The 10,473-nt window shown below is 50.2% G+C and overlaps 2 protein-coding genes across 2 annotated transcripts; one reads left to right on the top strand and one right to left on the bottom strand.

Moving 5' to 3' along the window:
• The first annotated feature begins 2,436 nt into the window (after positions 1–2,436).
• LOC108863890 (uncharacterized) lies at positions 2,437–3,314 on the top strand. Its single transcript, XM_018638560.1, has 3 exons — positions 2,437–2,573; positions 2,663–2,934; positions 3,040–3,314. The coding sequence occupies exons 1-3, from the start codon at positions 2,437–2,439 to the stop codon at positions 3,312–3,314; spliced, it is 684 nt and encodes a 227-aa protein (XP_018494076.1).
• A 2,101-nt stretch (positions 3,315–5,415) lies between these two features.
• On the bottom strand, positions 5,416–10,066 carry Ube4B (Ubiquitination factor E4B). The gene is made up of 7 exons (XM_029110777.1): positions 9,839–10,066; positions 9,078–9,267; positions 8,788–8,962; positions 8,493–8,679; positions 6,042–8,392; positions 5,637–5,941; positions 5,416–5,528 (listed from the first exon to the last, which is right to left on the bottom strand). The coding sequence occupies exons 1-7, from the start codon at positions 9,863–9,865 to the stop codon at positions 5,416–5,418; spliced, it is 3,348 nt and encodes a 1,115-aa protein (XP_028966610.1). The 5' UTR covers positions 9,866–10,066.
• Positions 10,067–10,473: the final 407 nt, after the last annotated feature.

The following is a 10,473-nucleotide window of genomic DNA, read 5'->3' as shown; positions in this document are numbered from 1 at the left end:
ATTTCTATTCGTCGTATCATCCAATGCGCTTTGTGCGGGAGAAATGCGCTCTTAGGTTTCAGGGTCGCTCCTATTCCGCATACATCACAGGAACTTCGCATATGATTTAAATCTCAAGTGCAGCTTTGAAAATCTGGCCCGATTTCGGCGGAAGGCGCTTTCCGGACCACCCAATACAATCTGGGAGAACGCTACTGTGATTTCTCGAATCATGAATAAATTCGTTCGAACGTGATCGATCATTCAGCGTTTGCTGGAATTACACGTCTGACCCCAGGCGCAACATGCGGGATCGGGCTCGAGATCTGATCATCTAAATTGTCGGGTGGACGTAATATCCTAAGATGAGCTCTGATTCCCTCGCCTGTACAATTTCTGTACGGAAGTTTCTGATCTATGTTTCCTCCTCTCGATGAGAGTCGGAATATTCGTTCTAGAGTGCGGAGCCTCGAGGACCTCGCTACAGGTTTTGAGCTTCGATCGCGGCCGAATCTTGGAGTGGCAAATCAGCATTGTTTGTCTTAATCAGTGCTCTGTAGACACGCATTGTTTACTTGCGACGTCGATTCGAGCGTTGGGACTGATCACCGACACCACTGCAGTCGTTTGAAGCACCGAGGTACGAAACTTCTTAACCGACGCGAGCGGTCCCGGGTGGTCTCTGGCAAAGCACACACGGTGGTGTATCGGATGAGCAGCGCTAGGCGATGACGGAGTGTCTGATGGTGAGGATCACTTTTTGATTCTCCGTGCACGCTCATCGTGACCATCGAGTTACAGCGCGTAATGCTTGCAGCTTCCTATCGATTATTTCCGCGTATCGGATTCAACATATTTCGCCGTCAAGTCTTCCGACCTGAAATTTCGAGTCGCGCGACAGTTTTCGAAGGGAAACCCAATCGGACATCGTGTTCAGGATCTCGTGGATTTTCTCAACCCTATTTCGATCCCTTGCAATCGGCTCAAAGTCGACTTCAGTCAATCTGTCGTTCTCTCGATGAGCATTTCCTTGTGAGGTCTCCGGCCTCGATTAGCTGATATCGTTCGAAGCGCTCACCGCAATACCGGGGTGTTCGAGATAAGGGGGATAAATACAGGGGTGGAGATGATCCGTTGGAACACAGCATTTAATCACTCGTCCGCGTGTCTTCTCCTAACCGATAACGCTTCCCAATGCAGCAACAGGTGTGAGGTTGAAGCTTCAGCACTTTGAAAAGAAAGGCTTTGAGCTGTTTGGACGACTGACTGGTGGGCTTGCTGAAGTGGCTCGAATTTGTTTACATCGCCTTCGCCGTATTGTATGGCAGCAGCACTCGACAGAAGCTGCTGCTCCAGAAGCAACAGCGGAGAGGAAAGCAGCTGAGACCGATGAGCTTCTCCACACCTGTTGACCGCTATCATACCTGGGGAAGCGCCCTCGTGGAACTTCCGCGCCGAATCCCGAATTGATGATTTTACGGGTTGATCGATTGATTGACTGACAGATTCATTCTGTTGGGGTTATCCCCTTTGGGAATGACGTCAAAGCGGAAAATCGGTCGTTGCCATACGAATCTAGCGATACCCCTTCCCTCGACAACTCCATCTAATCCGTGATCTGAATCCGTCTGCCTGTCGGACGATTCCGATTTCCCCCGGAACAGTCACAGATTGCACGGATTCGAGTGATTCCGAAATTCCGAAACAAAGCAAACCCCCGTAGTCAACTTCTGCTCTGCAAAGAACAACTTGCCGGAGTTCCTTGGGTTCTGGAACTTTTTTCGATTTCACATGGGATCAGCTACGCTATGGAAATGATCCCGCGTCCACCGCATATCACGGTTTTTTCTAGTTGACTTGAGTCTTCCCCTCATTTCCGTCCCATTAAGTTCCATGATTTTTCCCCGGAATGAAAGCGATCCCATGAACCGCTCTCTCTTTTTCGGTTCAATCAGCTGATATGAGCGGCGAGAATCCAGCGATGGCGTTACCAGCGCGGACTCCATGTTTGGCGAACGACTCCCACGCGCTTTTTCTTCGAAAGCCAGTTTGCTGTATTCGGCCGAAGACGCGAAAGCAGTCAGCACCGGAGTGCTGTCGATCCAAAGTGAGTACGTTCTTTCAACATTCCCTAATTGATAATCAGGTGAGTTCCGGAAGTCGGATCCCTCATCAATAGCGAAGTAGAGCAGAGACTGGAAGCCGTACGAGAGCTCTTCGGAGCGGTGCCGATCCAGTGAGCCACGACAGTGCGCTGCATACGGATATTCCGTCGAGGGATGGATTTCTTGAACGTCAACCAGCCGATGGAGATCGAGAGGCTGATCGATGTTCCAGAGTGATTCGTGGGCGCCGATATCCCGGAGATAAAACAAGTCCCCCTGTTCACAGAAGTTGAACTCGGTCAATACCGAGAGACGACACACATGAGAACGTCCGCACCGTGAAGAGCAGGACATGGCGTTGCTCATCATAGCCGCCTTAGTGATTGAAGGATGCCTCGCTCAGAGCTCATCTCAGCGACCGTGCCTAGAGGTAGATATCGCAAGAGCGGAACAGCAATCCAGGGTTATCGCCTCGGCCATGGTGGACAAGTGAGTCTTCCGACTACGAATCTCATCATCACCCTCACACCATCGAGTTATTCACCTAATCGAGTCGGACTGACTTCGCGCTCTTTCAGGGTTCTCGACGACTCCTCTGTCCAGGTTGCCATCCTCCGGACCTTGAAGGGCAGCTCCGATCTGATGAACTCGATCATGATCCTGAAAGGACTCCGTCAAGAATGTGATCTCCTCCGTGAGGGTGACATCCGGTACTTCTTCATGAATAGCATCAAGCCCGGGGTCATGGTCTCGGTTCGAACCCCTCTGACCATCTCACTCGATCATATCGATCAGCTCAATTCCGCAGTCTTGAAAGAGCCATTGGCGAGACGTCGGCACATGCCAGATCGTGAGTTTCGGAGGAAAAATTCTCGCGCGCCGAAAATTGACTTCATTAGAAGGTTCTCCCCCCCTCCGAGATGACGACTAATCATGACTCTCCGCATTCCGGCAGTCCCGTGCGAGCTGAAATATTGCCCGAACAATCAAGAGTGCCATGAGCATCAGGGCCAAGCATCTTGCCGCTGTCCGGACTCGTGCCCGTACGTTGCCGAGGCGAGCTCAGTATGCGCGTCGAACAACGCGACTTTCCCTTCCCATTGTCGACTACGTTTGGATTCGTGCAGGAGGTCGGAGAGGATCTGGGTGACCCGTTCTGGTCCGTGCAGCACTCCCCCACAGCTGCCTCTGAAACACCCTTTCGAAGCCGCCGTTCTTACATCGTACTGAGGTTGGTGCCCGTCGGCTCTCGATCTAAGTTTTTGTCCCCTAGAAGTTAAAGCGAACGAATCATCTATATCAGAAGGTTCCCGAACTCTCCCAAACATAGAAGAGAAATAATAATTGTGATGTTTCAATCGACGTCTTTCAATAGCAGAACCGCCTCGAATGAGCGAGACGTCGGATGACGACGATCGGCGTCGAATGTCTTCAGCTCCTGAGGTTCATTCGATGTCCTTCCAGGTCTGCGGCAGGCTGCAACCTATCAACGGAAAAAAAACGGAAACGAACAGAGGAGAAGCAATTCCGAACGACCAGCTTAGGTAGGACCCATGCGGCAAGTTCAAGCAGAACGCTCCGGGCTGCAGAGAATCACCAGGAGGCCGCTTATTGTAATCAAGACGAGCGATGAGACGAGAGAATGTTTCGAATACGTAGGTGTTGTTGCTCTCCGATCAGCAAGATCGGGGGTTGAGGAAATTCTCAAATGTACACATGGAACTTGTCCGGAGCAGTCGACCACTAACAGACCCACTCTTAGAAAAAGCTGTCGCAGTGGACAGCAGATGAAGTTTTGCAATAAGCTGATTTCTTGCACCGCACTCACGCACCCTATAACATGAGCAAACTCAGACCACATGTAAAGATTCCGATGCAATGAGAGAGGTTGAGAGTGAGAGCTCCCAATCCATCCAGATATCCAAGGAAAAGTGCCTAAGCACGCATGGGTATCCGATACGAAGGAGTCTGATAGTAGAGATAGTCAGAACGAGAGAAAAGAAAAAGAAAAAATACCGTGCGAGTTACGAGATAAAATCGTTAGAAGGAGTGCAGAATGTTCTTCTGGCAGCTGCTCGGAAGAAACTCCTTTTCGCTGCATGCCTGATCCCCTCCCCACCACACAAAGCACCTTCCCAATATAACCTATAGCCGAGTCTGACTTATTATTCTCATTATTAGATAATTGTATCAGACACCTAACGTTCTAAATCAATGAGATAGGAACGCAGCTGCTCGAAAATACGGCGACATTCATGTGAAGTCAAATATTTTGTTCTCATAAACTCACACGCAATGTAAAAGCGGCCTGGGCGTTCCGCTTTAATCTGCCATTTTGTAGGATTCTTGACAATTGAATAAAGTCCGAGGACATTCATGATATTCTATGACTTTCCACGTTCGGCTCGGAACGACTCTGGTCTGGGAGAGTATTTTCCCGTACACGGATGGATCCCGCGAAGAGGGCAAATGGAAGCATGTCCGTCGGCCGTTATACCCAGTTATAGGGGCATTTCTTCTTGTAGAGACAATTATTCTTATCGGTATCCTGATCGATAGAAAACACAGCCTTTGAAGCAGATCAATGAACCTCTTTTACTCGTACTCGGGTTTGCACATGGATTTATATTCAAACGGTTCAAAAGCGAAACTCGTCACAGTCTGTACAGGATTTTTAGCCGCCTTATCAACGAAACTTTCCTCCTCCTCTCGCATGCGCGTGGTTCTTGACTTAATGACTGACAACCCTCCACCGAGTCCTGGCAGAAGGACTGGACTATGGCAAGTAGATTACCTCACTTAGGGACTTTAAGGGAAACTATGCCGGAGAATCGGCTCTACTATCCCATATAAATTAACCTTACGTAATTGTGCGAGACACAGTTTCCCAGAACTTTGTCTGTTCATACCCGTTTTGACTCATTTCGGAGAGGCATACGGGCTCCGGACTCATCGAATTGATTTTGTCGCCATCATCTCTGCCGTCGTCCTCGTTTACAATGGAGCCGAGTTTCTCCTCATTGTTGATCGATCACCTGAATACTCATCATCACTCGTTATGAACGGCAGAATCGAACAATCTTCGAAGTTGAAGAGCACCGGAACGAGTCGAGAAGTTTTCTCTCGATTCTTCCCTTAGGACACTCCTGCGCTAAACTGCCACCCTACGGCAACTCTCCGGTATCTAGTATCAAGATGCTTCTATGCGAGTTCACCCCCGCGGGATTCCGCTCCTTCATTCAAGAAAACGTATGTCTAGTAGTCATTGTGCTGCGCTGGCACGCCGTCTCCCTCGTCTCAAATTGAAAAAGCTAAATTTGATGGTGTGGTTTCACGAATCTTTGTCCGGACAAGACGGTCTGGATGACGAGGCGGTGGCGGCAGCTTTAAATTGCTCGAACTTGTTTTTTTTCCATTCAAGAATTCTGACTCTCAATTCTCCCGCTGAAAATCAACAAATGGAGATTGGCGAGTGTTAGAGAGAATTCTTCCGAATCGATATCTTTTCCAAGGAGGTCGTACGTGAATTAGACGTACGGTAAAGTTGCTTACCGGGTACCAGCTCCTCTTCCGACAAGGGCTGTCTGTTGAAAGGATCTGTGGCGGAATTCAACAGATGTCTTGTGATTGTCGAGCGATCGATCACTTGACCGGAGGGCAGGATTACCGGGTCTTCCATGAGAGTGTCCATCAGTGGGTCTCTATACTCCTCCGGTGCATCGCTAAGGTCAATTTTCAAACGCTCCGCGGCGATTTTCCGAACTCTCGATGCGAGCTCCTTGAACTTCTCGATCTGAGTCTCGCTCTTCAACATCACTCTTGTCATTCGGTAGATTGTATCAATGAAGAGCTCCGGTCTGGAAGGATTCCCAGTTATTGATTTGAATAACGAGTGATACAATGAATGAGACATGCTCCGATTTTTTGTCTGCTCCGTTTGAGCCCAGTTCAACAAACCTGTAGGAACGGTCGTCATTGGCGATCGCTTCATGAAAAGTATCGCAGTCGAGATGGAGGTAGATGTCGACTAGTTGACAGAGTAGTTTCCGTGGCTCCCAGCCGTAATTGACTTCACCTTCTCTGACCTTGAGATTGTTGCACTTTGGACCGCACAACTGCTGCAGATTGAAGTCGAGCATCGCCGCTAGACGGTCCACAAGTTCGGGCCGCAAGAAAGGTTCTTGGATATCCTGCGTCAGGTAATGAAGCATATCAACCGACTGTTTCGCCAACGTGAGATACGATCGGCACTGGCGTTCGTCGGTCGTGAGCTGACTCCTTCTGCTCTGTTGAACTTCTCTCGATTGGGCATTCCAGGTCCGAGTGTCACTCATGGCACTTTGAATCTCATTGATTCGAGTTAGTGACTGAAGACTTTCGTCGAGTAGGTAGGTAGTGTCGTTCATCAACATATTTATGAATCTCACGAAATGTTTCCCTTTCCGTGATTCTTCGATCAGTTGCTGTCGATGGAGTGAGTTTTCTCGCAGAGATTCTAAAATCACCGAGATATGGTAGCGTATTGTGAACTTGTCGTAGAACTCGCTAGAGGCTCCGGTCGTTTCTACGTCGGCGTAGAGTCTCATCAACGAGACCGCCAGATGCTTCTCGGCCAATCGATTTCTACGGATTTGTGAATAGAACTCCTTGTTTATCCTCTGGAGGTACGGGGAAACAATGAAGATGACTTCGATCAACTTCGCTGTCAAGTACGGGTTCGACAAGTAGTGTGGAGCGCAGACCGGAAGGAGCAACAACGTCACCAAGGACGGAGATACTCGATCGCTCAAAAGTCGAGGTTTGTATCGGATGACGAACAATAGGAAATCGGCGATGTCCTCGATGAACCAGGCGGGGAATGAGGAGAATAGCGGCGATACCGGCGGGATCTCCGAACATTCCCCCAAATGAACTCCCAAAACTCGCAGCATCATCTCGGCCTTGCTGCAATAGAAGTCCAGAGAGTCCTGGACGAGCTGTCTATCGAACAAAACGATTTCCGCGGCGTTCTTGCTGACGATCAGCTTTCTGATCTGAGCCTTCCACTTCGCGATGGTTCGCTGGTTCTGGACGGCGAGATTTTGAACCGCCAACCACGAATTGCGCGTGTTCTCTAACTCCTCGACTGCGCGTCCTAGGTCGCGAATGAATCGAAGTCGTCTGATGTACCTCTGGGTGCTGGAAATGATTCCCAGGTGATGCGAATAGATGGCGAAGAACATGCACTCTGTGCTGAAGCGAACTTCTCTTTGCCACGAGGGATCGGCTTCGAGCGACGTTGCGTATTCTGCGCGCTCCGCCGACGTCATCCGCAGGCAGGTCTCGTCGCTCAGGTCGAAACGACGACCGGGTTGGAACAAGTAGTACGGATCCACTTTTTCGATGCGGACCTTAGCGTTGAGCTTCTGCAGGACCGACGTGAAGTTCACCATGAAACCGTCCGTAGCTACGGCGTTGTCATCCGGTCGGAACTGAGCTCGTTTCTCGTTAGACTTGAGAACCGCGACGATCCAGTCCTGCGTCCGACGCCTCGACGCGGCGTTCAAGAGGAGACTGTGCACGATATCGTGGACCAGCTCTCTGCTCCTCTGCATGGTGAATTGTAGATGCTGAACGTCCGGCCTCGGGGACGGATTCTCGGAGATATTGTAATGAGTAACCACGGAGGCGTCGTCCTGCGCGAACAAACTCATGGAGAAAAACGGCCCGAGAAACGTCCGACACATTATTTCTCTGCCCGAGAACTCGTTAATGTTCGCCGGCAGAAAAGATTCGTCCGCCGCAAGGAGATCACAGAAGGGTCGAGTAGTCTGATTGACGTCGCGCATCTCGCACAATGATTTCAACAAGACGAGGTAGTCGCCGCTTTTCGGTCGAGTGTAGGATGGTCCCGCCATCCGGATTTGGAAGAGCTTTATGATCGGGGTGAAGATGGCTCTCCGAGATTCCGTGTCGCACCGACTCATGAAGTCCATTGTGAAGTTCGGGGATACTTTGAACCTCAGCATCTGATCGAAATATTCTTCAATCATCAGATGTGCACGTTTCGTGTCCTGGATCTGAGCCGCCAGGAGAAGTCTCATGTAGTCGAGACATTGGGCTCGGATCTGACGCAGAAGCTCCTGTATAGGCGGCTCAGCGCTTCGACGCGCGAACTCTATCTCTTCTGTGAACGTACGATGATAGCAGCTGGCTAGGTATTTGACTTCGGTATCGTTTCCTGGACAGTTCTCGCATGACACGGAATCCGCTGAGGCCTCGAATAGATGTTTGTACTCGTTGAAGAGGGCTATGGTCCTTGAGGTGACCTGAAAACGCCACAGAGTAAATCATGATTCGATTCTGTCCGCTCGTTGATCGCGTTAGAGAAGAACAGTAGTCATTCCATGGGGAAACGGATCCACAAACCAGTTGCACCACATCCGCCATCATCAGCGACCCGGAGGGTGATTCATCGACGTAGTATGCCACTTCCTCGTGGTAGTCCTTCAAATATATTCTCCGCAGAACCTTCCGGACTTTCTGAGCCAGGGTCTCATGCTCTTTCTTTGGGGTCTTTGGTGGAGGTGCGGTCCCGAGGGATGGGTCAGATATCCTGCGGAGAACTCAGAGGATAGACTTCCTCCCGATATGAAGATGCTTCCTGTGCTCCACGAATCACAATCACAGAGATTTCTGAATTATGAGATGAAGCTGAAATTACCTTTTGATGGTCTTATTGCCCGGATCGAGAAATATAATCGGATCATTCATCATATTATGGTCCACCCTCGATGTCACATCTGTGTTTTTTTCATTCCGAACTTTTTCACAATAGCTCACGGTCGAGTCACCCTGAGTTTTGCAGGGTGCCGTAGACATCACGTCGGAAATTTCACCTGGGTGGAGAAATTACGAGAAAAAATTAACCCAGGGGGGCTTCCACTACGTTCTCCAGGCTGGAATTCCCTGTTCGATATAAAATTGAGTATTCGCTGAGCGTCGGATGCTTACCGATTTCCTTCTTCGGCTCGGAGGTGGAGGCGAGTCTGGCGGCCTCGTCGTGGTTCGCTAGAGATTGGAGCGAATCCTGCTCCTCATTGAGCTTTGACGGAGCTGTGCCGGGGATTTCGGCAGCTGCGGGAGCTTGTGGAGGCAGCGCGACGCCAGGCCGAGCTAGACGAGCTAGTCGCTTCTCCCGTAACTGGTGAAGAAAAATCGGACTAAGTTACCGCAATCCGCCGAGGCTTTGCTGGTAGCCCGTCACATTCCTTCTCCATCTCATAAACTCTTCTCTCCAACCAATCACGCGTTTATTTCTCTAATTTATCAAAGTCCCTCCTCATGGATCGAAGCGATCGGCACCGGACGCTGCGATCCCATCGATGCCAAAATCGTCTGATATCGAGCGATAAAACCCTGCGCTGCTCGCTTGTCAGGAAAATGTCCGATCTTGTCTAGAGTCTCGGTATGGAAATATGTCATCCAGAATTTCGTGGAGCATCTCTAACATTCAGCATCGGCAATAACCAAGCAGAACAACTTCTTCTTCATCCGTCAGAAAGGATGACTGCGATTCTGCTGGATCATGGACCGATTGGCTCCAGCTGACTGAGCTTGCAGAATATCCGTCCGTACCCACATCGCGCCTGCGGTCAGCTCATTTGTCTCTTCCATCCGCCTCTGAACTCTGAACAATATTATCAACGCACGAATTTATTTTTCGGAGCAAAAATATCGTCGTGCCCGGCCTCCGTCGAGCTCGGACAGCTTACCTCCTCGGGCGATAGCTGTTCTGCCATCGCGAATGAATGAGCTGAAACCACAGCACCTGAATAATAGGAATTGACAGGGTTCAGCCGTTCGGGTCGCCACCGCTTGGACACAATACAGGAGCTAGACGACCAGGGGCTGTTCCCATCCGGCGATATTTCTCTTTGTGTCAGTGGTCCTCCTGCCTGCGACAATAAAATGCCCGTCTAAATGCAGGGATACAAACAAAAGCAAGCGCCTGGCTCGATGTCCCACATAGAAGCTTCGCTCGTCCCTCTCGACGGTTGCCTTCTCGGCCCATGTGCTCGCTGGTTGATGTCCCGTCGCCCAGCGCAACCCAATGCGTCAGATTTTCAGAACTCAATAGCTTCATCGACGTTCCCTAGAGCTCCGTCGGAAGTATGAATGCTCCCCGAATGCTCATTGAGGATTCACGATTCACGAAGCAAGATACCTCTCACGCGCGCTGATCTCACTTCTAAGCTGGTTAAGTTATCATGGTCCTACTCGTGCGGCGGGAAGGCCCATCGTACCGGAGATGAAGCTCACGCTCGCTCGGGGTGATATCGCATTTTCTTCCCCTCGATCGATCATCTGTCGGACTCGCTTTCATCTTTGATCTCGCTCCCGAATCGGA

The sequence above is a fragment of the Galendromus occidentalis genome, unplaced genomic scaffold, assembly GCF_000255335.2.
Source record: "Galendromus occidentalis unplaced genomic scaffold, Mocc_1.1 scf7180000077089, whole genome shotgun sequence".
Taxonomy (NCBI): domain Eukaryota; kingdom Metazoa; phylum Arthropoda; class Arachnida; order Mesostigmata; family Phytoseiidae; genus Galendromus; species Galendromus occidentalis.
This window is presented reverse-complemented; position numbering and strand designations above follow the sequence as displayed.